This window comes from Giraffa tippelskirchi, chromosome 14 (genome assembly GCF_054371585.1).
Source record: "Giraffa tippelskirchi isolate mGirTip1 chromosome 14, T2T-mGirTip1v1.2.pri, whole genome shotgun sequence".
NCBI lineage: Eukaryota > Metazoa > Chordata > Mammalia > Artiodactyla > Giraffidae > Giraffa > Giraffa tippelskirchi.
The window spans coordinates 52,094,957-52,122,341 of NC_137288.1; the positions used below are offsets into that span (position 1 = coordinate 52,094,957).

General features: G+C 42.3%; 1 protein-coding gene across 3 annotated transcripts in view; it reads right to left on the bottom strand.

Moving 5' to 3' along the window:
- The window catches only part of LAMA1 (laminin subunit alpha 1), a 123,607-nt gene that overhangs the window by 78,446 nt on the left and 17,776 nt on the right, over positions 1 to 27,385 (bottom strand). For all 3 annotated transcript variants that reach the window (XR_014075013.1, XM_081563138.1, XM_081563139.1), the window contains exons 2-5: positions 26,027 to 26,197; positions 25,735 to 25,847; positions 2,820 to 3,062; positions 1,686 to 1,865 (exon numbers count right to left, since the gene is read on the bottom strand). Coding sequence is in view for 2 of the 3 variants with exons in the window: in XM_081563138.1 (XP_081419264.1) it covers positions 1,686 to 1,865; positions 2,820 to 3,062; positions 25,735 to 25,847; positions 26,027 to 26,197 (707 nt within the window). In the remaining variant the exon portion in view is untranslated. The remainder of the gene's footprint in view (positions 1 to 1,685; positions 1,866 to 2,819; positions 3,063 to 25,734; positions 25,848 to 26,026; positions 26,198 to 27,385) is intronic.

Below are 27,385 nucleotides of genomic sequence, written 5' to 3' on the forward strand. Positions count from 1 at the left end.
GATAACATGATTGTGTACATAGAAAATCTATCAAAAGCTACAAGAATTTGTAAATCGGGCAATATCTCAATGAAGAAAAATGAATTATATTTTTATATACAGAATGAACAAATGGAAAACATATTTTAGAAAGCAAGCTATTAACACTAACATTCAAAAACATGAAATACTTAAAAATCAACTGAACAAAAGATGGACGATAAACAATAGATCAATGCAAAGAGGAGTGAAAGAAGTCAGACGTAAGTGGAGACGTATAGTACATTTGTGAACTGGGTGATCCAATACTGTCAAAATGTCTTCCAAAATTCCTCCTAAGGAATCAATGGACTCTCAGTGAAGGTCTCAGCAGGCTTTCTTTCTTTCTTTCCTTTTGGGCAGAAATTTACAAACTGATTCTAAAACTCATAAGGAAACACAATGAACTTGGAACAGCCTAATCAATCCTGGAAAAGAACTGAAGTGGACTGTTACAGTACCTGACTTCAAGACTTTCTACCGTAATGGAGAAAGACCTTTACTGGCATAAGGATAGACAAACAGATCATTAAAACAGTACAGTGTCCAGAAGTGCATCCACAATAATAAGGTCAAGTAATTTTCAACAGGCCACAAAATAATTTAAAGAAAAAAAGAATGTGTATATTTTCAGCAGGTCAAGTGGAACAATTGTACATGCACATGGAGAATAAAGAACTTCTAACTCATACCAAATAAAAAATGAACAAGAATGGATAATAGATGTGAAAACTAAAACTATAAAACTATTACAAAAAAGCATCAGATAATATTTTTGTAAACTTGGGGTAAACAAGTATTTTTCAGAGAGGAATAGAAAGATTAATTCTGAAGAAAAAATGATAAATTGCATTTTATCAAAATTTAAACTTCTATTCATCAGAAGTCATAGTTAAGAATGTGGATAAGCAAGAGACAGAGGACAGAGAATGGATTTGCAGTAGCGACACATCTGACAAAGGACTTGTACACAAGATATACAAAGATATTTATAACTCAGGAATAAAGAGACGGGTAACCCAGTTTAAAGATGGGTAAAAATGTGATCAGATACAAATAAACACACGCTCAACACAATTCTCAGGGAGATACAAATTAATACCCAAGGAGATGCTCCACCATGCACTTTGGCACGGCTGAGGTGACAGTGACCGACACCCCAGTGTGGACGTGTGTGGTGTACCCGGAGCCCTCACACACCACTGCAGAATGGTACAGCTGCTTTTGATGTCTCAGCAAATTCCCCAAAATTAAACATACAGCTATCCTGTAACTTGATCGTTCCACTCCTACTTTATCCAAGGGGTTTGAAAATGTCTGTCCCTATGAACCTTGTACATTTACTATACATATATCTCAAAGTTTAAACTTTTAAGTGAAAAAAACAAAACAAAAAAACCCAAAACCCAACAACTCTCACTTGCTTGGTCAGTCGTGGGGCCAGATCAGAGCGAAGAAATGGCCACTACATCTGCTGTAAGACAATGTCATTGGATGAGTGGAGACAAGGGGACCTGAGGACCCCACATCAGAACCACTACCTCATTTAAAGGTGGTATTTAATGTCGTCAACAAAAATAAGAGAGAAAGCCAATCAGGGAGGAAATGTCTGTTTCCCTTAAATGACATAAAGTTTTCCCAGAGGTCAGGAGCCAGGCCAGACTTACTCGTCTGGTGACAATAGGGTCCAGGTCTTTAGGGTCCCGGTGGCTGAGGGTCATAAGATCAGCATTGAGGGTTCGGATGCGCTGTAAACGCAGGCGGATGTATCGTGCAGAAGTGAATTCCAGCAACTTGGGTGAAAGATCATCAGAGCTTGGTCTGCCATTGATTAACGATGTGTGAATCTAAAGATAAAACATTAAAATAAAGAAATATCCATTTTAAGCATGCAAAAAAATATAATTCTGATGGTTTAAATTCAGGACATAATCTTTACAGATATTATCTAAAATCAAACCAAATAACTAGGTTCTTATAGAAATCTAATATTCATTGACACTTGTAAACAGCAATGATCACAACCCAAGTTCAGTTTATTAAAGTCATTCATTCTAGAGTCTCAGGGATTGCAGGAAACCTTTAAACAAGAACACTTCTCCTGGTGTGATGAGAGCATTTTAACATGGATCCACAGGCATCTGTGAACCAGAGTCTAAATGTCAAGGACAGACTGAGGAGAGTGGGAAAAGGTGTCTGGGAGCTTTGTAATTCTCACTCTCTCAACTCATCTCTGCTCTTGAAACAATGCAGGGCCTGCTGCAGAGCTCCTGTGTGAAAAAGTACTTTTTTTGGAGGGTTTTTGTGGTTTTAGCTCATTAAGGCATGCTATCAAGGCACGGCTAATTTTTGATCACACTGTGATTTAATGATGTGTGTGCAGTCCGGGCATGTAGAGCACGGAACTGGAACACTTCATCAACCATATCCAACCCACAACACCCCCAGGGAGAGTGAGAACTTCCTGGAGAAAACTAGGAGCTCTATCAACAAATGTTGCCCTGGTGTCATGGGAAGGATCCTCCAGGGAGGATCTGATGAATTATTAAATCACAGCAGAGTGAAGTTGAGGGACCTCCTTGAAGGGAAGAAATCAATAAAGTAACATGTGTCCAGGGCAACATGAAGCATCAGTAGACACCAGGCAATGATACCTCAGCTCCAGCATCTCAATAAACTGCACATCTGTGATGTGCACCAAGAGAGATCTATTTTGAGTCCTCCGCTTTGGCTCCTGTGACAGCTGTGTTGTCATTGGAGGTGGGGGAAAAAACAGACCCGGCCGGTAGGGGGCGCCTTACCTCTCCGTGCTCAAGCGGCACCAGCCTGGAGTAATAGGAGGTGCAGATGACTTCGTCATCCTCCCTGTAGGTGGGCGGCCCCCGTCTCGGAGTGATGTTGTAATGAGTGAAACATTCCGTGTCACTAACTGCATAGTACTGCCAGGGGCTGAACTCGACACCATCCACAGAACGTTCCAAGATCCAGTTTCCAGGCCGAGGGGCATTAGCTGCCTTGATGATGACATAAGCGACCTGGAAGACCTGGAATAAAGCCATTGAGAAGTCTCAATCGATAATCAGTAACAAGTGCTCGGAAACCAAAGTGCCTCTTGAGAGCACCGCCATATGATGACTTCCAGTGTCTTTTACTGCTTTTGAAGATAACTGCTCATAAGTGTTCATCAGAGATGTATCTTGTAAATGTTTTACTGGTGGCATTTGTTTTCAAAATATACTCAAACTATTCACAAATGAATCTGTATTATTATTATTGTTATTAACAGTGTAATTTTTTTTTTTTTTATATTTTGGGTGTGCCATGTACCATGTGGGATCTAGTTGCCCCACCAGGCGTGGAACCTGTGCCCCCGGTGTGGCAGCATGGAGTCTTAACCACTGGACCACTAAGGAAGTCCCAATAATGTTAATATTAGCATAAGTGCCCGTTTTCTTGTTTCCAGTGTCTTTCTCCAGCAGGATTCTTAATGGTCATAGTTGCATTATATTTCATTAATAGTAGTATTAAATGTATTTCTCATACATTGATTTGGAGATAACACATCTGAACATGAGGAAAAAAAGTCAACTCATTACACACCTATCACAACGGTTAAAATCCAGAACACTAACAACACAAAATGCTGGTGAGGTTGTGGAGTGACAGGAACTCTCGATCAAAGCTAGTGGAAATGCAAAATGCTACAGCTACTTCAGAAGATAGTCTGGTGATTTCTTACAAAATTAAATACGCTCTAACCATACACGCTCCTTGGTATTTACCCAAAAGAGTTGAAAACTTCCACAGATAGATGAATAAAGGAGAGGAGAAAAGGAGAAAAAGGAACCCTCTTACACTGTTGGTGGGAATGCAAACTAGTACAGCCACTATGGAGAACAGTGTGGAGATTCCTTAAAAAGCTGGAAATAGAACTGCCATATGACCCAGTAATCCCACTGCTGGGCATACACACTGAGGAAACCAGAATTGAACGAGACACGTGTATCCCAATGTTCATCGCAGCACTGTTTACAATAGCCAGGACACGGAAGCAACCTAGATGTCCACTGGCAGACGAATGGATAAGAAAGCTGTGGTACATATACACAATGGAATATTACTCAGCTATTAGAAAGAATGCATTGGAATCAGTTCTAATGAGGTGAATGAAACTGGAGCCTATTATACATAGTGAAATAAGTCAGAAAGAAAAACACCAATACAGTGTATTAACACATACATATGGAATTTAGAAAGATGGTAACGATGACCCTATATGCGAGACAGCAAAAGAGACACATATGTAAAGAACAGACTGTTGGACCCTGTTGGAGAAGGTGAGGGTGGGATAATTTGACAGAATAGCATTGAAATATGTATACTAACATATGTGAAACAGATCGCCAGTCCAGGTTTGATGCATGAGGCAGGGTGCTCAGGGCTGGTGCACTGGGATGACCCTGAGAGATGGGATGGGGAGGGAGATGGAAGGGAGGGTCAGGATGGGGAACACATGTATACCCATGGCTGATTCATGTCAATGTATGGCAAAACCACCATAATATTGTAAAGTAATTAGCCTCTAATTAAAATAAAAAGAAAAAATAAAGTAGAAAAAAAAGGAAGTGTGATATCCATACAACATAATATTATTCAGTAATAATAATTTTAAAAATTGAGCTCTCGTGCCACAAAAAGACATGGAGAAATCTTAAATGCATATTGCTAAGTGCAAGAAGCCAGTCTGAAAAGGCTACATACTGGATGAGTCCAACTATATGATCTCTGGGCTTGTTGTTTTTTGGTTTTTGTCTTAAGCCTCTCTCCATCTTAGCCCTCACCAATTCTAGGAATACAATTCCTTAAAATTAACCCACAATAAACCAAAATATTTTACTTTCATCTACTGAACTATTCCCTGGGAAGGACAGTTCTATCTCATTATAATAACTTTGTTCACCTACAAGAAATGCCCCCCAATAAAGCATACCTCCTGTTTCTAAAGCACATTAAAAGCAAAATAATGTTATTGGATTTCAGTAATGAGGAAAATCAGGAACTGCTTGTATCCAGAACTGAATGTCCATGTTTAAAAATCTAGAACCACCTTCATCAATTTAAACTTACAATAATTAAAATAAGGTAAAGCTATTCTGCTGGAGCATTAACATCTCCAGAAAATTCTCCTATGAACATAATTACATGGCTTTGTTTTGGGGGGAGTTTTTTTTTTTTAAAAAACCTTTCCCCAGTTTTGTAATTCATATATTCTATCATTTATATATTTTTTTATTTACTACATTTTGTTTGCTCAGTCGCTCAGTTGTATCTGACTCTTTGAGACCGGTGGACTGTAGCCTGTCAGGCCCTTCTGTCCATGAAATTCTCCAGGCAAGAATACTGGAGTGGGTTGCCATTTCCTTCTCCAGGGGGTTTTCCTGACCCAGGAATCAAACCCGAGTCTCCTGTTTCTCCTGCATGGTAGGCAGATTCTTTACCTGCTGAGCCACAGCACTTGCTGTGGCTGAGGACAAGTTAAGTGCTTTATTAGAATTACTAGCACTTCAAACCTTTCTAACTACATTCTTCTCAGGAAATATGTACTGTTACTCCTGCTACTTTACAGATGAGGAAACTGAGGTATAGAAAGATTAAGTAATCTTCCCAGGATCTCACAGGTACAAAAATGTAAACCACACTTCTACAGGTTGCAAGGGAAAAGAATGAAACCCTGAGCTGAGCAACGAGTGAGTACCAACCCAGTTTTCCAGATCTCTGACCTCAACCAGCAGCAAACATTTCAATACCATGTGCTTGTACTTTGATCAAACCCTTGCCAGCTTTTAGACAGAGAGGTCAGTCACAACTCACAAAATGATATCCAGTGGAAGAACAACCACAGTGGGAAAACTTTAGGACAAATCGTTTAAGTATCTTGATCAAGGCCTTCAGCTATGACACTAGGCGTTGTTCTCACAATCTCTGAGTAGTTCCCCAAACTGGAGACTGGGAAACAAACCAAAAAAGGGATTATGAGGTGTAAATCTGCAAAAGGGGGCTATGAAGCATCTAGATGCAATATGTTAAATCACATTACTGGCAGAAATGTCTCCCCAAAATCCAAATGCTGAAGTCCTAACCCCTAGTACCTCAGAATGGGACTGTATCCAGATAGAGGTATTTAAAGAGTTAATCAAGGTCAAAGGAGGTCATAAGCCTGTCTGCCTGGTGTCCTTTTAAGAAGAGAAGATTAGGACCCATACACAACAGATGGAGGGTCAACCCTGTGAGGACACAGTGAAAAGATGGCCATCTGCAAGCCAAGAGCGGAGGTCTCAGACAGAATTGACCCTGCCAGCACCTTGATCTTGAACTTCCAGCTCCCAGAACTCTGCTAACACATTTCTGCTGTTTAAACCCCCAGGTCTTCCTTATGGGCTACAGCAGCCCTAAGCAAATGAACACAAGCTTGTCTAATTCACCCGTTGTGTGCTGACAAACAGGTCTTAGCACCTAATATAAAAAAAGTGAGGGCTTTTTTGTTAATATATAGAACCTTTGCCCAAATGAAATCCATGATATTTCTGTTGCCGCTCTTTAGCATGGTTGACTGAATTGCCTTGTCTCTCCATATAAGGTTGGCTGAACACAAATTGATGACACAGGGCTTTCACTACATTCAGCATCACTGAGGTCTTGCCAAAACCTGTAGCTGATACAGCCACTTTCAAATCCACTTTCATCAGGGTTTTCCACCGAGTGGCCTTTGTTAATGATCGCTGGAATGCACATAAACAGCGCCACATAAATAAAGCGCGTGCACACTCAACACCGCTTTCAACACAGGAATCCAGACAGGAACTTTCATGTGGGCCTCAATCTTTAATGTATTAAATCCACCTCAGGCGCAGACATAAGAACAATATATGGAGCCTAATTCTCCAACGTCAGGGCTCAGCTTCACATGTGCTGGGGAGGCCAAGTGTCTCTGCTCCCCGCAAAGCTCAGCCGTGTAACTGCAGGGGCCCAGATGCCACACGGGACCCCGGCTGAAAATTCTGCCCACAAGCACTACCTGCCTCCCAGGCCACAGTGAAACAGTGGATGGAGGACTGTTTTCTCTTACCCAGTGGGAATGACCTTTTCATAGGCAAAAGAGATTTAGATTTTTTTTTTTTAAGTTTTTTGCTTGTTTGTTTTGTAAATTTTCATTCATTTTATTTATTTTTGGCTGCACTGGGTCTTCATTGCCGCATGCATTCTTAACCATTGGACCACCAGGGAAGTGCAAAAGAGATTTAGTTTTGCAGTCAAATTACATTTTAGAAACAAGAGAGTTCAGTCTCTTTGATAAATCATACTGTTCAATTGGGGCTTCCCTGGTGGCACAGTGGTAAAGAATCCACTGGCCAATGCAGGACACGCGGGTTCAATCTTTGGGTTGGAAAGATTCCCTGGAGAAGGAAATGGCAACCCACTCCAGTTTTCTTGCCTGGAGAATCCCAAGGATAGAGGAGCCTGGCAGGCTATATAGTCCATGGAGTTGCAAAAGAGTCAGCCACGACTGAGCAACTGAGTGACTGAGTATGACAATTGCTCAACTATTCTTATAAAACTGGTGAATCTGTGCTTTGTAAAAGTTTATTTCTTTGGATATTATTAGAAAATAAAATTCAGAGTGATCATTTGAGCTAATATTTATTACTCAAGAATGAAGAAGCAATTATTTACTAGAAGGCTAATTACTAACGCAGCTATGATTCCCTTCTGGTTTTACAGAGTATGTATCCCAAAGTAGCTTGTCAATCGATAATGACGTGAAACAGCATCAAACACTCGGCAGACTGAGAGAAGTTTGGGTCTTGGACATTTACTTGGTGTGTAGGATCCACGGGATTCACATTTTAGGTAAATCTCTAATGGAGAGTGATCTTAAAATATCATTTCTATTTGATGCTAATGACTGTTATACTGCTATCGTCTCATTTTAGAACCAGTGCCCAAAATGAAAAGACAAAAGGACTTAGCTTCATGAATGAGAAGAGAAGTGTGAAATAAAAGAGGTTTGTTGCTCTTTAAATCTGCTGCTGTCATTAGAAGTGCAGGGTAAACAGGTCAGAATCCACTGTCTTTTCCCATCTTTCTTTTCTTCTTGTTTTTTCTTTTTTATGGAGGTAAGGAGAGACTAGCTACTTGTAGTGGCAAATGTAGATCACATAGGTTTCTTTTCTGAAAATTCTTAAGCGTCCTGTCTCAGAAAATCAAGGTTGGCTCATTCTGGAACGAAGTTCAGATTCTCCACATGGACACAGGAAAAGCCAGGGTGAGAAAACTGATGAGCAAGGAAGGAAGGGCAGAGAGAGGGGCCCATTGCAGAATTAAAAGGGAACCGGGACCAGTTACCTGGGGATGGGAAAGGGGTAATTAAACCCCTGCAGGAGAAGTTCTGTTTTTCATCAACTAGGAAAGCTCTTTCTAAAAGAGCCCACGGGTAAGGCGTCCCAGGCTTCATGAGCCCCTGGTTCCATCTCAGGATGACTCAGGGGATTACTTCCAAGGATACGTGTTGAGCTCCATGAAGAATCAAAACTGGAAGTAAAAGTCTGGTCTCCATCCCTTGTCTCATGGATCTCTTTGTAGAAATGCTCCTAGCATTTAATTTCTCCAAGCATTCCGGCAAGATCTGGCTAAGTTTTGTGTGAGATGAACTGGAACAACCTCAAAAGCACAGCCAGGAAGGTCCCCAAATGCTCTTTGTGGAGATCTTCACTACTTTTCCCCACCTGGAGGTGTTGGGTGACAGCTGAGCCCAAGAATGAGATAAACCCACGTGGGAATGCAGATACCAGACTTTCTGGGACCTAAGAAACCTAAAAAACACCTTTTCTGTCCCCAGACTCCTGACCACCCATCACCCAGGGACACAGGTTTTCACCCAGGAACATCTCAGCCTTTGAAATTACACTGGACTTTCTCCCCCAGACACAGTGCCACTTGTTCATGTTGGAACAGATTGGGCGGTCAATACCAGTCCCTCCTTCCCTCCTGACCATGGAAGCAGGCTCGGGAATCCGTCATAGAGACTGGAGGAAGTCAGGGATGATCCAGGAAAAAGCAGAGCTGGAGGTGGTGGCCTGAAAGGTAGCTGCAGAGGCCAGCCCGATGCTCAGCCTCTGGCATCACAGGCTAAGAGACACATGCCCGCCTGCTTGGTGGCCTTTTCCTGGGGTCAGGACCTGGGCCTCCTGAGAACAGCCTGCCCAGAAGAAGCATAGAGCCAGATGGAGCCCAGAGGGACGGGTCAGCTCAGCTCCCTGTTAGGAAAACAACAGCCCCACTCCTGGGAAGGGATGATGGGAAGGCAGAGCTGCTGCTGTCAGAGATTCCCCCACCCCACCCCCGCCACCAACACCCTCCCTGGGACACAGGAGGCTGAGAGCAAGGATGCCCCTAACACCTTTTCACTGGAGACTCATTCTCTAGATACTGATTGAACATCTGCTCTGTATTAGTAACAGGATTGTGTCAGGGGCCACAAAGACATTGCTGAAGTGGGGGACATGGTCAGTGTGGCCTGGATCCCTGATGGGAAGACAAGTGGGCCAGGGCCCCGGAAGAAGGAGAGAAGGTGATCAGGATGTCTGGGGGGCGCCCTAGTCTGGAGAAGTGGTAGGGTCAGGGAAGGTTTCTCTGAAGGATCTCTGGAAAGAGAGGGAGACATCTAGGGGAGGAGAGAAAGCTGCTGGGGGACAGGAAGCTGGGACCCTACAGGGCCAGAACATGGAGGTGGACACAACGGGAGGCCCAGCTGGCTCGAGTGTTGAGATGGGAGGGGGGCAGACAGGATAGGGCTCTGCGCAGAATGTTCAAGCTTCTTGACCATTTAAGGACCCTGAACCAAGGAGTTACTGGGTCACCAGGGATGAGAAGAAGACGGAATTGGATGCTGGTGCCAGGAAGTCATGAGAGATGGTGGTGGTTGACACAGCAAAGACCAAGACTAAAGTAGAGAAAAAGCCAGTGAGTCTTAAAGAGCTTGCCTAAAGGTCTAATGTGAGTGAGGAAGAAAAACGTGGAGGCCCAGCAAGGTTTTCCAGCTTTGGCCAGACACCTCAGGAAGACAGGACAAGTCTCCCTCATGTGGCCTCAAAGCCACCACTCCCTTCTTCTGTCCTCAGTCCCAGAGAATTTCTGTCTGAAAACACTTGAAAACTTCCTTTCACTTCCTCTCTTGGTGTCCTCACACTGACCTATGGTGCCCAGGAGATTCAGCAAGTTAGAAGCAGACAGCCCCACAGCCCTCTTCCAGCCCTCATCGTGAGAAAACAGTCCCATCGCTCCCTAAAAGTAAAAGGGGCCCCTAATCATTAAGCCTGACAAATCCAGCTGGCAACATCGTCTAGAGAAACTGTGTGAATCTGCACCTGACCGGGTCCATTAAACATTAACCTTTGAGTTACACATTTACAGCCCCTGAACACAATGATTATGTGCTTCTTTCCTTTGGTCACTAAATCTAGCTGAATCGCTTATAGTACCAGCCCTAGAGAGATTAGAAAGCATTTTTTGTTTCTGCAAGATTTCACTCAGTACGTGGAACCTTGGTCCACATCCTATTTGAAGATTCCCTTCTTTCTTTAGGAACCTCTAACTTCATGGAATATCTAGAATTTCTCAGGCATCAACCTGACAAACCATTACACTTAAAACTGCTTTAAAAAGAATATCTAAATAAATGTCTTATACAGGAAGGCTTTTGTTTTTTAAAAAAACTATGGTGGGAATGTAAATTGATGTAGCCATTACTGAAAACAATATGGTGGTTCCTCCAAAAATCATGGCTAAATGGTAAACAGGGGCTTCCCTGGTGGCTCAGTGAAGAGACTGCCTGCCAATGCAGGGGATACGGGTTCGATCCCTGCTCTGGGAAGATTCCACATGCCACACAGAGCAACTAAGCTGGTGTGCCACAACTACTGAGCCTATGATCTGGAGTCCAGGCGCCCCACTACTAAAGCCCGCATGTCCTAGAGCCTGTGCTCCAGAACGTGGAAGGCCACTGTGGTGAAGGGCCCGCAAACCACAACTGGAGAGTTGCCCACACAGCAGTGAAGACCCTTCACAGCCATAAATAAATAAATAATAATAAAAATTTTAAAGCAATAAAATAAATGGCTAAACAAGCTCTGGGATACAGTGGAATATTATTGAGCCTAAAAAAGGGAAATTCTGATACATGCTACAACATGGATAAAACTGGAGGACATTATGTTAAATGAAGTCACCTGGACACAAAAGGACAAATACTATATGATTCCACTCATACGAGTTGTGGAGAATAATCCAACTCATGGAGATGAAAATTAGAACTGTGGAAAACTGGGGCTGGGGACGGGGGGAAGGACGGGGAGTTAGTGTTTAAGGAGGACAGAGTTTCAGTTAGCCAAGATGAAAAAGATGGAAAAGTTCCAGAGGTAGATGGTGGTGATGGTTACACAACAATGTGAATGCCAGTGAAGCTAGAAATGGTTAAAACAGTAATTTTATGTTATGTATGTTTTACCACAAGAGAAAAAAAGATGTGAAACTAGGAAGAGAAAAGTGAATGATACAAAGACTCAAGTTTTGGGGGGGAAATGGAGATTTCTAAATAGAGCGTGATTAGGAACCAACTCTTGTTTAGAAATTGGGAAAGACCCTGATGCTGGGAAAGACTGAAGGCAGGAGGACAAGGGGACGACAGAGGATGAGATGTTTGGATGGCATCACTGACTCAATAGACATGAGTTTGAGTAAACTCTGGGAGATGGTGGAGGACAGGGAAGCCTGGCGCGTTGCAGTCCATGGGGTGGCAAAAAATCAGATATGACTAAGCGACTGAACCAAAACAACAGGAACCAACTCTGGAGCAGTCTGGAGAGAAGGCCAGCAGCTCAGAGGGGATGATGAAGTCCTGTCTTTCCCCCAGCCCTAGTTCTGTCTGGCTCTTACTAAGCCCTGGCAAGGCCTGATGGCACTTCACAAAATACAAAATCGGAGCCCCAAACGTTAGGGTTTGAGAGTGAAAGGAGGCTTCTGTATCATGTGACTGGAGACTCACAGCTCAGCGGGCGGGCTCTACTCCTGGTGATGTTCCCTACGTGCCAGGCTGACCTCTGGGCAGTCCCGCACCTCGCCTGGTCCTAGAGTCTGGTTCGAGGTTGTAAATGATCCTAAATGGTCTCCACCTCAGTGGAAACCTAAGAAACGGTTATTTCATGGGCTTTCTCGTGCTTCCAGCACATGAAGCACAAAGATAAATATCTTCTGATTACATGTCATAAAGTAGTAGAGAAAAGAGAAATGTTTAAATTATAAGACTGACAATTCTCAACAGTTACCTACTTGTCAGAGGGAAGGTCTTGGAAACTATTAAAACTACACTAGCTCAGTCACTTTATGATTTCACTTTAAAAAAAATGATTAAGAATAACCCAAATTAGATTAAAAAGAAAAAAAAAACTCTTATGTGGGGGTATATGGGAATTCATACTTTCCACTCAATTTTTCTCCAAATCTAAAGTGAAAGTGAAAGTGAAGTCGCTCAGTCATGTCTGACTCTTTGCAACCCCATGGACTGTAGCCTACCAGGTTCCTCTATCCATGGGATCTTCCAGGCAAGAGTACTGGCGTGGGTGGCCATTTCCTTCTCCAGGAGATCTTCCCAACCCAGGGATTGAACCTGAGTCTCTCGCATTGTAGGCAGACACTTTACCATCTGAGCCACCAGGGAAGCCAAAATCTAAGACTTCGCTACAAAAGAAAGTCTACTAATTAAAACACACACACACACACAAAACAAAGGACAGAGCTATTTGCACATAGTGCAGTGGCTATCAGCTACTCTAAGAAAGTGTAAGCCACTGCAGTTGGTGCACAGAAACTGATGCGTGGTTTTCAGGCTTCACCAAGCTTCTCAGGTATGTGAGCATCCCAGCTAATTATCTGATCCCAGCTTTTAATCTGATCTCCCAGCTTTCCCAGGCTTCATTTCCATATCTTATGGGGCATGGAGGCCACCAGGCCAGGGCAAGCCAGTGCTTCCACGTACCTGAGCACAGATTTCAAAGGAGCACAGGTCTGAATGCATGGGCACAAGCAGGCAGCCGCCTCAGTCCCGAAGAGTTTCCACCTTTGTCATGACTTCGGCAGCGTCATCATCTCACTAAGACCAACGCTTGCAGAGTCAGACTTCCAGAATTAATCCCCACCCATGTGCTAAAAAAGGTAACGTTTTGTGATTTATTGCTGTTCAGTCGCTAAGTCGTGTCCGATTCCTTGCGACTCTATGGACTGTAGCATGCTAGACTTTCCTGTCCTCCATCTCCCGGAGTTTGCTCAAACTCATGTCCATTGAGTTGGTGATGCCATCCAACCACCTCGTCCTCCGTCGACCCCTTCTCCTCCTTCCCTCAATCTTTCTCAGCATCAGGGTCTTTTCCAAAGAGTTTTCTCTTTGCATCAGGTGGCCAAAGTCTTCGAGCTTCAGCTTCAGCATCAGTACTTCCAATGAATATTCAGGGATGATTTCCTTTAGGATTGACTGCTTTGATCTTGCTGTCCAAGGAACTCTGACTGGTGATTAATAGATTTCAATTTCTTACAATCCAGAGAAAGAGACTCACAGACTTGGAGACGGAGCTTTTCGTTGCCAGAGGGAAGGACATGGAGAAGGGCGAGTTAGGGAGCTTGGGATGGACGGGCACACACTGCTGTATTTAAAATGAATAAGCAACAAAGACTTACTGTAGAGCACAGAGAACGCTGCTCAATAGTATGTGGCAGCCTGGATGGGAAGGGAGTTTGAGGGAGAATGGATGCCTGTATATACATATATGGCTGAGTTGCTCTGCTGTGTACCTGAAACTATTACAACATTGTTAATCAGCTATCCTCCAATATAAAATAAAAATTTGTTTTAAAAATATGTTTTCCAGGATCCAGGCTTAAAATGATCAATCCAGTTGTATTCTCTACACCACAATGCATTATTCACAATGAGTAATATAACTATGAATCTACACGTTCTTTAGATTTCTCCCATCATAGGTGTGAAACAGTAAATAGGAAAACATTTTATAAAATGCAAAGTAGGGATGTTAGGTATCACTATCGGACTTTTGATCACCTTCCTTAAGTACCATGGCTCTTCTTCCAACAACTGGCACTTCTCAAAAAGATGGTATTTAGAGTTCATTCAATTTTGTTCTCTTCTGTTATGACTTGAAAATTCTTTCCTGCCTCTTACAACCATATTCAAAGATCTAAAACTGTCACCACCATTTGACAAAACATTTGCCTGGGCAGAGATGAATAATCATGGCATAGTTTATATCTGTGAAGGTGATCAACAATATCACACAAATACTGTTAAGCATCTGAATTCAGCTCAGTGCTCCCAAATATGTGTTCAATAAAGTAACAAAATGTAAATAAACGAATATACATTATATCCGAATGAATGAAAATTCCTTGCTATTCAATAAACAAAGAACAAAAAAAGAAACTGTTAGCATCCCTGCTACTAAGGGGTTATGAGACACACCTTTCATTCACTGTTAGTGAGTGTATAAACTGAGCAGTATTTTTGAATGTGCACCTCACTGTATGTAAACTGTGTGTCCATGGAATTCTCCAGGCAAGAATACTGGAGTAGATTGCCATTTCCTTCTACAGGGGATCTTCCTGACCCAGGGATCGCACCCGGGTCTCCCACATTGCAGGTGGAGTCTTTACCATCTGAGCTACCAGGGAAGCTCGTATGTAAACTATATATCTCAGTAAAAAGAAAAATGAAAGATATCTATTATGATCACACTGGATGGACTATTTTAGTGCCACAAACAGGCCTTTCCTGTGCCGCTGTCTCCTGGGCACCCTTCCCTCACCCAGTCCTGCATTTGGGTTGTTTCTCTGATGCCCTCAGGCTTCCCCAGTGGCTCAGATGGTAAAGAATCTGCCTACAATATGGGAAACTAGGGTTCAATTCCTGGGTCAGGAAGATCCTCTGGAGGAGGAAATGGCAACCCAGTCCAGTATTCTTGCCCGGGGAATCCCATGGACAGAGGAGCCTGGGGGGCCACAGTTCACGGGGTCACAGAGAGTCGGACACGACTGAGCGAACGAACACTTTCACTTTCCGAGGCTCGCAGCTGCTCTTCCTACCTGTGTCCAAGCCTGCTCGACCCTCACATCCCCCACATCACTCTTCTGCTTCCTTGCTTCTCTCCCCCACTGGCCCAGAAGCCCCTGAAGGCCAAGATCAACCTTAAATGACAATTTAAGATACAGTGACCGTATCTACATTAATATGGAACTAATTGTTTGTTGATTACTTTTCTGGGATGTGGCCATTGAATCCCATGATTCATCAAGGAATCCTGAGATGTCAGCCCTTCAGAAGCAGATGTCATGAATTATTAAACATTGAAAGTGTTCTCAGATATGATGGAATGGATCAGATGATAATTCTTGGTTGTTAGGATCACAAGTGATTTTTTTTTAAGTTTTTTCTTACGTTAAATATTTTCTGCTTCTATATCAGAATAAAGGAAGTTCTGCATAGAGAGAAGGTCCATTGAAGGCATTAAAAGCATGTGAGATATTTTGAGATACAGCAGAGGTATTCATGAGCTACTTTTTTTTTTTTTTTACTTTGCTACAGCTTTCCTTTTAAAGATGAAGATGTTAGATGTTACCATTTGAATACATTGCTAAGTAAAAAGCAGGAAAAAAAAAGTTAAAAGCAAACACGAGAATAGATTCAAAAATGTATTTTTCAAAGAAAAATTTCTTCAGAAATTAAAACATCTTTTCTTTTTAGCTTTACTATAACAGGAAGAAATAATTCCAGAACAGACCTCCCTTTCTTTCCATAAATATACAAAAAGCTTTATTTTGAAGCCAAAACAGTTGGAGATAGGAAAGTATATTTTGACAGAGTCCTGCAAAATTCTCTTCGCTCACTTTCCAAAATCCTCCCAAGGCTGATCTAAGAAGCCCCGTAGAGCAAGCAACACTAACAGTACAGCCAACACTCTGCCATTCAAATCAGGAAAAGAAAAAAGGGGGGAGCTTTGGTAAACTAAGTTGTGCTAACTGGAAAAACAGTTACACTTGACTATTTGGCAAACCACCATTGATGACACACAACGGATAAAGCTTAAAAATAAATCCTGTCAGGAAAGGAAACTCCACATATGCCCTCAATTACATTCATGTATTAAAAAGCAGAGCCATCACTTTGTCGACAATGGTCAAAGCTATGGTTTTTCCAGTAGTTATGTACAGATGTGAGAGTTGGACCATAAAGGAAGCTGAGTGCTGAAGAATTGATGCTTTTGAACACTGGTGCTGAAGAAAACTCTTGAGAATCCCTTGGACAGCAAGGAGATCAAACCAGTCAATCCTAAAGGAAGTCAACCCTGAATATTCATTGAAAAGACTGATGCTGAAACTGAAGCTCCAATGCTTTGGCCACTTGATGCAAAGAGCTGACTCACTGGAAAGACCCTGATGCTGGGAAAGACTGAAGGCAAAAGGAGAAGAGGGCAGCAGTGAATGAGATGGTTGGATGGCATCACCAACCCAATGGACATGAGTTTGAATAAACTCCAGGAGATACTGGAGGACAGAGGAGCCTGAGGTACTGCAGTCCATGGGATCGCAAAGGGTCAAACATGACTTAGCGAGTGAGCAACAACAAATTCAGCTCACTTGTAATTAACATGGAACAATTTTAGGTGCAATGTCTGTATCTCCACTTGGTCCTACAGCTCTTTATGTCACCTAAATATAAAGGCACAGCCCCTAAAAGGTAAGCTATGGGAGATAGGCAGAGAGAAGCCTCTTTTCAGAAGTGTGAGGCAGTGGGGGTTCAGAGACATCTCAGAGTGGTTACCCCTCTTCCTGTGAAAGGCTGGGGTTGCCCTGTGTTTCCTCTGCTTGAATCTCAGCCAATTTCAGGGACTGGGAGGTCCACAGAGCCAAGTGGGAGATGCTGAGTGACACTAGGTCCTAAAGGGACGCAACCTCTGTCACTTTCTCTGGAACACTTGGCGCTGGAGCCCTGAAATGCCTGCCCGCAACCTGCCTTAGGGCCGCCATGTTGTGAGGAAGCCTCTAGCCCAAAGCAGAGTTCACAAGAAGGAGCCCTGAGACCACATGAAGGGAGAGCCTGGGCCAGCCCTCCCTCCAGCTGCCCCAGCCATCTCCCCAGCTGCCCAGACCTCTCCCTAGCTTCCCAGACACCCCCTCCAACTGCCCGGGGCCCCTCCTACAGATGCCCAGACCCCTCCCCAGCTACCCTAGCACCTCTCCCTTAGCTGCCCAGACCCTACCCCAACTGCCCAGGGGTCCCTCCTCCAAACCACCTGCTCCAGCTGCTCCCCTTGCAATGGACTGAAGCCTGAGACACACCCACTCACAGTCTTCCTGAAACCTTGACCCCCAGAAACATCCCAGAAAGACATAAAATGAACGTTGTTTCAAGCCATAACATTTGGCAGTAGTCTCTTACACAGCAGTAGATAACTGGAAGAGACGCTGTGCAGGAGAAAACAAAATGAGATAATAAAAATGTGAAAACAAAAGACAGACATATCTCTGAGACTAGCAGCTTCATGGAGAACGGGAGGAAAGAGATAAAAACATCTGAAGGACAAGAATTTCTCATGGCTTACTTCCAACTCATAATGAGGGACTTGGTTTCTTCCAATCTATTCATTTTGCCAAACAAATTCAAGAAAAACTTAGTATTTGAAATCAGTTGAGACCCATATGAAGTAATACAAAATTGAAATAAAATCATTTTGAATAAATGCAAATACACAGTCATTGGTCATTTTGACCAGGATCTCTGGGAAGAATTTCTGCCTGACCTGTTTTAACAAACACCCAAGACTCATTTGTAATGAGAAGTTCCAATTTACATGCAACTCTTGTTCTAAAAGTCTTTCAAGATTTTCAGTCTTAAGAATGTGAAATTTGCCTGTTCTTTTCTTGTTTACCTGTCAATGTGCTTAGCAAACACTTTACATTTGGATGATACAATGATAGACCTCAATCCAGCTCTAGCCAATTTTTCAGAAATTTTTTGGGGAAAAAAAAACAACAGCAGACATCCAAATTAATGAGGTTTTATAAAACCCAGCACACAAGCAGCTCTTGTCTAAAGGTTTGCATAAAACAAAGGCCCTTCTGTGATTATGTTCCCACAACAAAGTGCTACTTCCTAATTAAACCTACACAGAGTATAAAGCACTGCTTCAAAAAGCAGCCTTTATCTTCAATGCCATAGAAAATGTTTCCTCTTTTTACGAAACACACTTTGTCTTCTAAAGGGATATTATACATTTTTACTCACAAATAGGGCCACTCCCAGAGAAAATTTTGCCCAGGTTAAAACATTTTTAAAGGAGATTACTAAACATTGATGCATTTTCCTGCTTCTTGACCAAAAAACACGTCAGGGGGCACCCAGATTTACCATGCAAGGAGCACTGATACTCCGCCCCACTCCCAGGGCACAGGACCCTGCTGGGTGAGAAGAGGGGTTTAAGAGGAACCCAGACACTCCCAAGGCAGGAGAAAGTTGTCAGAGTGCCTGCCAGTCTCCCCGTGAAATCATAACAGAGAGGGAACAATCGTGGGAGACCAGAACAAAGGAGGGGAGACTACCCGGACAGTGTGGAAAGAGATGGAAGTCACAGTGTCCAGCCCCAGGGGCAGCTGTACAGCCATGTGACTCTGGGCAAGCCAGTGGACCACACTCTGCAGTGCTACCTCCTCATCTCCAAAGAGGGGGCCGTCTCCTCTCCAGGACTGTCAGAGATGAAGTAATACAGACAAGAAAAAATGCTGTAGAGTCTATAACCTATACCTGTGTAGATACATGCATATGTGTGTGTGTGTGTGTGTGTGTGTGTGTGTATGAGATGGTTGGATGGCATCACCAACTCTATGGACATGAGTTTGAGCAAACTCTGGGAGATAGTGAAGGACAGGGAAGCCTCACGTGTGGCAGTCTCTAGGGTCACAAAGAGTCATACACGACTTAGCAACTGAACAACAACAATATACACACACATATATATACACACATAGTATATGAGTGTACAATATATAGGCTGAGCATTCATGCATATGTATTAATAGACTGAAGGCAAAAGGAGGCAAAAAGATTGAAGGCAAAAGAAGAAAAGGGTGGCAGAGGATGAGATGGTTGGATGGCATCACCAACTCAATGGATATGAACTTGAGCAAACTCCAGGAGATAGTGAAGGGCAGGGAAGCCTTGCATGCTGCAGTCCATGGGGTCAACAAAGAGTCAGACACGACTTGGCAACTGAACAACAACAACATTAATAGATTCTATATGGTATATAGACAATATACTGTGTATATTCTATATACACTATTACTAAACTCTATACTATTCTAAATTCTATAATACTAAATTATATATATTATATATAGATTATGTACTACGTATAGATTATATACTACATGGATTGTAGTATATACAATCTATATATTATGTATGGATTCCTTACATATAACTGTATATATGAATACATGTATAGATTCCTCTACACGACAGGCAGTGAATATTTCTTTTAAAAGAAATACTCAAAACTAACTAGAAACTTGCATTCTGAGCCTTGGAAATGATCTGGCCACACTGCACTCCTTCACTGGCATGTAATCCTTTTTCACTGAAACCTCAAGTTATTACCCATAACAGAGAAGCAACCAAAATGTCAGGCGTAACCTGTTGTGCAAATGATGGGTAAGCCCTAGAACAGGATGTTAGTGGAGCTTTAAAATGATTCATAATGATTTTAGTTATACTTGCAAATGATTATGCTGTAAAGTTAAATAAAACATCACGATACAAACATATTTGTCACAAACCTACGCCAGAGGGTCGATCTTGTCCGAGAATGCAGGCAGTCTTGAGTTCTACCCTTGAATTACTTCAACTAAGCCTCAGTTCCATCATTTGCCAAAAGGAGCTAATGGGGAACCAGACTCATTGTGTGACTATGAGGGTTCCACGAGCCAGTTCAGGATGAGGGTGTTGCAGGACATCTGGCCCGGAGGAATATGTAATAAAAATGCTAATTTCATTTAGCATGTTTTCAAGGTTCACCCACGTTGCTGCATATATATCACAACTGCTTCCTTTATAAGGCAAAAGGATCCATTCGATGTAGAGACCACATTTTGTTCATCCCTTCATTGTTGATAGACACCTGGTTCATTTCACCTTCCAGCTACTGTGAATAGGCTGCTATAACACATGGGTGTTTGAATATAATATCATTTTGAATTCCTACTTTCAATTCCTCTGAGGATATATCTAGAAGTGGAATTGCTGGATCACATGGGAATACTGTGTTTAAGGAAGCCACCACACTGTTTTCCATAGTACTGCGCCAATTGACATTTCCAACCAGCCCTGCACAAGGGTTCTAACTTCTCCATACCCTCACCAACCCTTATTTTCTGTTTTACTTTTTTTTGATAACAGCCATGTTGATGGGTATGAAGTGGTATCTCATTGTGGATTTTCATTTCCACAGTGTCAAAGATGTTGAGCATCTTTTCATCTGCCCAGCATCCTAACACAGAGTATCTCAAACTGGAAATCCTTGAGTTATTCAGCTGAAAAATACTGCCATAGGAATACATTTAAATATGTTTAATAGAGTATATACAGTTTCATATAATTAACAACTAAAAGAATGCTGACAGTCATAAAACTCAAGATCTATCAAATGTGCGTGCTCCTCCTCTCAGAATGATATCTTTAAATTTTTAAGTTATCACAAAGGATCCCTGGCTCCTGTCAGTGGTAAAACACACATATTCTTAAGTCACTAGACAGTGAGCAATAGTTTAAGACTGGACATCATCCATGTGGTGGTGGTTTAGTCGCTAAGTCGTGTCCGACTCTTCAGACACCATGGACTGTAGCCTGCCAGGCTCCTCTGTCCATGGGATTCTCCAGGCAAGAACATTGGAGTGGGTTGCCATTTCCTTCTCCAGGACACCATCCATGTATATGTTAGTTTTACATTTGTTAAGTGACTCATCAGTTTTTTCTTAAAACAATTCCCACAGATTGTTTTCTTTTTAAGTAAGACACTGCTAAGTATCTAACAGTGTAAATTCTAACATATGGTGAATCGATGAAAGAAATGAATCACAGGCATTATTTTAAAGAAGTAAAAAAATAAATTGAGTCATTCCTCCTGTAATATGTTACTAAGGCAAACACTCCACAGTTAAATCTTACTGCAAACCAAACAACATTTATGGACTTTCTGATAACACCACTTTCTATCTTTTCTTCAGTTTATCTTTCAGGTAACCAAACACTGTATACAGAAGCTAAAAATGCCATAATTTCTACAGCTGTCATCAACTAGAAAGTCAGGAACAGGATCGATGTCTTTGGCACTTGCCAAAAGAATGAAGCTGACTGATTTGGTCATAAAACCTTGGAGCTGACATATTTAAGTTGCATGAACACATTTACAACATGAAGTTGCTATGATTCCTGGTAACATTAAGGTCTGCCTAATTTTACTTTAAAATCTGTACTTCAGAGCTTACATTTTTACAGAAGGGAAACAAAGCAGTTGATGGGTTATAGCTGATGGTTGGTTATCTTTTAATCCGGTTGTAAACCAAAAAAAGGAATGCAACAATAAAACTTTGGTTCACAGTGATTCCACACTCACTGCCTCAACTCTGCTGATGTCTGGGCACGCAAGACAAGCCTCAATAAATGTTAACAAGGAAGGGAGAGAAAGACGAGGAAGAAAAGAGGAAGCAGGCAGCTGTGGTCCCTGCCCTCATGGGGTGTATAATATAGAAATTAACTAGCAGCTGGTGAATAGCTGGCCTGACAGAGAAACATACAGACTTTGACAATGGAAAAGTCATCAGAAGTTGGAAAAGTCATCAGAAGGTGTAACCACTTTCACCTTCTAAGAGTTGTGTGTCAATGAGACCCAGGAAACAAGGATGAGAGATGGGAAAAAAAAAGGAGACAGCATGACAAGGGAGTGATCCAGCTGCCAATACCTAAGTGGGACCCAAAGATAGCCTTGCTTCTCATGAAACAACCAGCCTTGGATGCAACAGAGCAGCCAGGATTGCCAAGCATGGGTTCTGGCCAAAAATACTGGCATGATCAAGTATTGATCCCAGTATTGATCACTGGGATGTAATCAAGTCTTATAGCTGAGTTTAGTTAATGAGAAATAAAGGACATAAAGGAGCATGTTAAAATCACAATGAAACCATCTGACAAATCCAGAATGTGGGATATTCTACAAGACAAAAAGCCTTGTGTTTTCAAAAACTGAATATCATTTTTTAAAAACAGTGTGTGCATGCTAAGTTGCTTCAGTCATGTCTGACTCTTTGCAACCGCATGGATGGTAGTCCACCAGGCTCCTCTGTCCATGAGATTCTCTAGGCAAGAATACTGGAGTGGGTTGCTATGCCCTCCTCCACAGGATCTTCCCTACCCAAGGACTGAAATCGCATCTCTTGTGTCTCCTGCATTGACAGGTAGGTTCTTTACCACTAGTGACACCTGGGAAGCCCCCCAAAAGGGAGAACAATTCGGGTTAGAAGAGGTTTAAGAAGCATAGTAATCAAATGCAATGTGTGTTCCTTATTGATTCTGGTTTGAAAAACAAAACAAAACCTATAAAAGCCATCAGTGATTAAATTGGGACAACTGGATCTCAGTGAAGAAATAGTTAGTTACTAGGACATTGCTGTCAGCTTTGTTAGCAATGGCACAGTGCCTATTCGTAACAAATGTCCTATTTTCTGAAGATACAAAAAACCTTGCATTGGTCCAATGTCACCATGACTGCAATTCACTTGGAAAGTGTTCCCAATGTGGCAAAATGTTTAAAAATCCCTGAATCTTGGGGGTGGTTATATGTGTGTCATAATAATACATTTGCCACATATTCAAAATATTTCACAATAAAAACACTAAATAAATAAATATATCTGAGAAAGGTTTGCTCAGATATAACCATCCAAACTTGTTTTAAAAAAAACTTAAAAGCACAGTAGAAATTTTATATTCTGCAAAAGATGAAGAAAATTCTGAGTATTTTGTTATTTAAAATTATCTTAATTTAGAAGCTTATCTAAAAACACTGGAATTTACCCGCTGTGCTGTGCTAAGTCGCTTCAGTTGTGTACGACTCTTTGCAACTCCATGGACCATAGCCCGCCAGGCTCCTCTATCCATGGAATTCTCCAGGTAAGAATACTGGAATGGATTGCCATTTCCTACTCCAGGGGATATTCCCGAATCAGGGATTGACTGGCAGGCAGGTTCTTGACCACTAGCGCCACCTGGGAAGCCCTAGAAGCCTGTATAACTCTGTCCATGACTCAGTGTGAATAAGACTTAAAGACCTAAATCTGAGGCCCCTGAATCCCTCAAGCTGATTCAGTCCAACTTACGGCAGAAACTCTCCTGTTAGGAGAAGCCAAGATCGACAAACTGCAAGATAAATAGCAGTTGAACTTGGGATTTGAAGTCTCTCTGTAAAACGTCCAGCTGTTAATTTGGCCAAACTCACATAGTATCACATTCCTAATAAAGAAAATGTTGTACTTTTTTCCATCAAAGAAGGAAAATACATTGAAAAGATGATGAGAAAACCAACATTTCTTGCAGAAGCATCCTTACCACCGAAACAAAGACCAAAAAAAAAGCCAAGGCAAAAAGGGGATTTCTGCTCTTTTCCTTTAGGTGGATTTGAAAAGGCAAAGGCATGCCATATTAATTCAGGATTTGTGGCTGAAAACGCCCAGCTGTATTATTCTAGTTACGTGATTCTATGAACCTGAACTTGGAAAATGTCTCCTCAGCTTCACATCTTACTACCTCATTTACCATTATGATTTGAGCTCAAAAGTTCCTTATACGTGAACGCACACAGTATTGTCTTGCTTTTACTTAAAATTCTGCATATTTTGTGATTTCCCTGGTGGCTCAGATGGTAAAGAATCTCCTGCAGTGCAGGAGATGCAGGTTCGATCCCTGAGTCAGGAAGATCTCCTGGAGAAGGGAATAGCTACCCGCTCCAGTATTCTTGCCTGGAGAATTCCATGGACAGAGGAGTCTTTGGGCTACAGTCCATGAGGTTACAAAGAGTTGGACATGATAGAGTGACTAACACTTTCACGTTTCATCTTCATTCAAAAAATTATGCTTCTTCATCATGAAATCTCCAAAATTCATACTGTACACCTTTTGAATGAGTTGTCTCTTTCACTGCATATTTCCTATGATACTGATGAGTTCTGACCCAAGAGGAACAGAATGGAACTAAATAAGAAGGCTATGTTATGGCTTTTCCAGAGAACTGAAATAGAAATTTGACAATAGCTGTCACCTTTCTTTTTCATCCCTTTCACTCAAGATTTCTTTCCTTTTCCTCCCTTTCCCTAGAAATATTTGGGGCAACCAGGACTCATATTGTATTTCTCTCCATTCTCCTGTGTGGTCTTGAGCAAAGCTAGGGAGATACACATGTGATCTAAGCCAATTAAACGCTGCCTTTCCTAGCTGGTGCTGAAGGCTTCCTCACTGAGCACTGGGGTGCTCATAGCTCTCGTACACAGCATCACAGAATCCAGAGGTTTAATGCCATCTCCTGTTTCCAAGCCTTATTTTCTACACAGAACCCTTTACTAGAGCTGCATGGTGAAAACAGTAAGATAATAAGCTTGAAAGGCAGCAAATGCATGTGTTTTGTGCCCCCACCAGCTGTATGTGTGTGGACACTGGGTACCACTTGTCAAGGCATCACGGGTGGATGGATGATCAGCATCCTGACACAGTGTCTAGGAAAATCAAACCACATGGGAACAATTCCACTCATCACCCCAAGGATAGCTGGGCATGATAAACGTGACAAGAATCAGTACCAAGGACAAACTCTGTGTTTCACTCAAATTCACCAACTGGAAAAACAGTGAGACCAGGATGTAAACATGTTAGGAAATAAGTGCACTCTCCTTGTGTATAAGAAGCATTTAAAAGACGCTTGCTCCTTGGAAGAAAAGCTGTAACAAACCTAGTGTATTAAAAAGCAGAGACATCACTTTGCTGACAAAGGTCCAGATAGTCAAAGCTATGATTTTTCCAGCAGTCATGAATGGATGTGAGTCTTGGACCATAAAGAAGGCTGAGCACCGAAGAATTGATGCTTTCAAGCTGCGGTGCTAGAGAAGACTCTCGAGAGTCATTTGGACAGCAAGGAGATGAAACCAGTCAATCCTAAAGGAAATCAGTCCTGAATATTCATTGGAAGGACTGATACTGAAGCTGAAGCTCCAATATTTTGGCCACCTGATGCAAGGTGCCAGTTCATTGGAAAAGACCCTGATGCTGGGAAAGATTGAGGGCAGGAGGAGAAGGCGACAGAGGATGAGATGGTTGGATGGTATCACTGACTCAATGGACATGAGTTTGAGCAAACTCCAGGAGATGGTGAAGGTCAGGGAAGTCTATTGTCCATGGAGTCACAAACAGTCAGACACAACTTAGTGACTAAACAAGAACAACACGAGATTACAACCCAACAACCCACCGCGTCCTGCAGCGCCTCCAGCCTCACCCACCTGCCTCAGGTCCAGCGTGATCGTGACCCAGTGGTATTCTCTCCCATTCTGGATACTAGGACTCTGCCACCAATTATTGGTGCCGTCGATGGCGTTGGATATCGGATGCCGTTCTGTGGAAGGAAAACAAAAACCCACTACGCTCTCAGATTGTGGTTTAAGGTTTTTAACTCCTAAACTGTAATACAGTGGAAATGAACAGCAGTAAGGAGAACACAGGTCCATGGCTTCCTAACAGAAGTCTCCAGTAATCGTTTAGGAAGGGGTACGTTCCTACGGGGGCCCCACTTGCCTTTGGGGTTGACGCTGCTGCCATCGCAGACCCGGCACTGGGCATTGCGCATGGCCCGCCCAGGCACATGCTCCACCAGCTTGCAGTACGTCTCTGGCCCCTTCTCCCCGCAGGTCGCATTGGTGCTGATGTGTGCATTGCTGGCAAGGTTGAGGATGGCAGGGAACAGGCCTGAAAGTCAAAGTCACCAGATCAGCTCAGCCACTTGAAACCACAGGTCATATCACTGCATCTCACTCTGCTGGTGAAGCAGAAGTGTTAGTCACTCAGTCATGTCTGACTCTTTGCAATCCCATGGACTATAGCCCTACAGTCTATGTAGGAGCCCTACCAGCCTCCTCTGTCCATAGTATTCTCCAGGCAAGAATACTGGAGTGGGTTGCCATTCTCTTCTCCAGGGGATCTTCCCAACCCAGGGATCGAACCTGGGTCTCCTGCATTTTGGCAGGTGGATTCTTTACCATCTGAGCCACAGAAGATGGCCAATTTATAGTCACCAAAGGGAAAAGGGTTCTTTACCACTAGCGCCACCTGGGAAGCCCAAGTACATTAAAAAAAAAAAAAACAACAACAAACCTCACCATGCATCTACTACTAAAAAAAAAAAAAAAAACTTACTAGGTAGTCTTCCAAAGACTTTCCACATAAAACAGAGCTATCCTAGCAGTTCTATGGGCTACCCTGGTGGCTCAGTGGTAAAGAATCCACGTGTCAATGCAGGAGACGTGGGTTCAATCGCTAATCTGGGAAGACTCCCTGGAGGAGGAAATGGCAACCCTCTTTAGTATTCTTGCCTGGAAAATCCCATGGACAGAGGAGCCTGGCAGGCTATAGTTCATGGAGTAGCAAAGAGTTGGACACAACTGAGCCACCAAAAAAACAAATTAGTAGTTCTATCCTAGGAGAATGACCCTAATCAAATCAATGAACTGTTAGTTTCTCAACAGAAAATAGTCATGGAATATTGTATTCTAGAGTATTACTCTTAATTTTGAAACATAACAGACTTACATAGTATACTAAGTATAAAACATGTTTTCTCATTTTTAACTTAAAGTTGGTCATTTTTATCACATGCTTTTGGGATTTCTTAATTAAAAATGCTTAATGAATAAAACAGATGTACTTTTATGTTTAATTATGCAGTTCCTCAATTTATTCTTTTTATCAACCAGTAGTTAAGACACATATTTTATGCAGTAAAATGATCTAATTCTTACAGTGACAAGTAATTCTTGGGACTGCATCTTACATGGGGGGAGAAGCTGATACTTATTATTTTTGGTACTGAGGTAAATATTAATTTTCTCCTTCCTTTATGACCACAATATTCTGGTAATCTGGTTTGAATGTATGTTA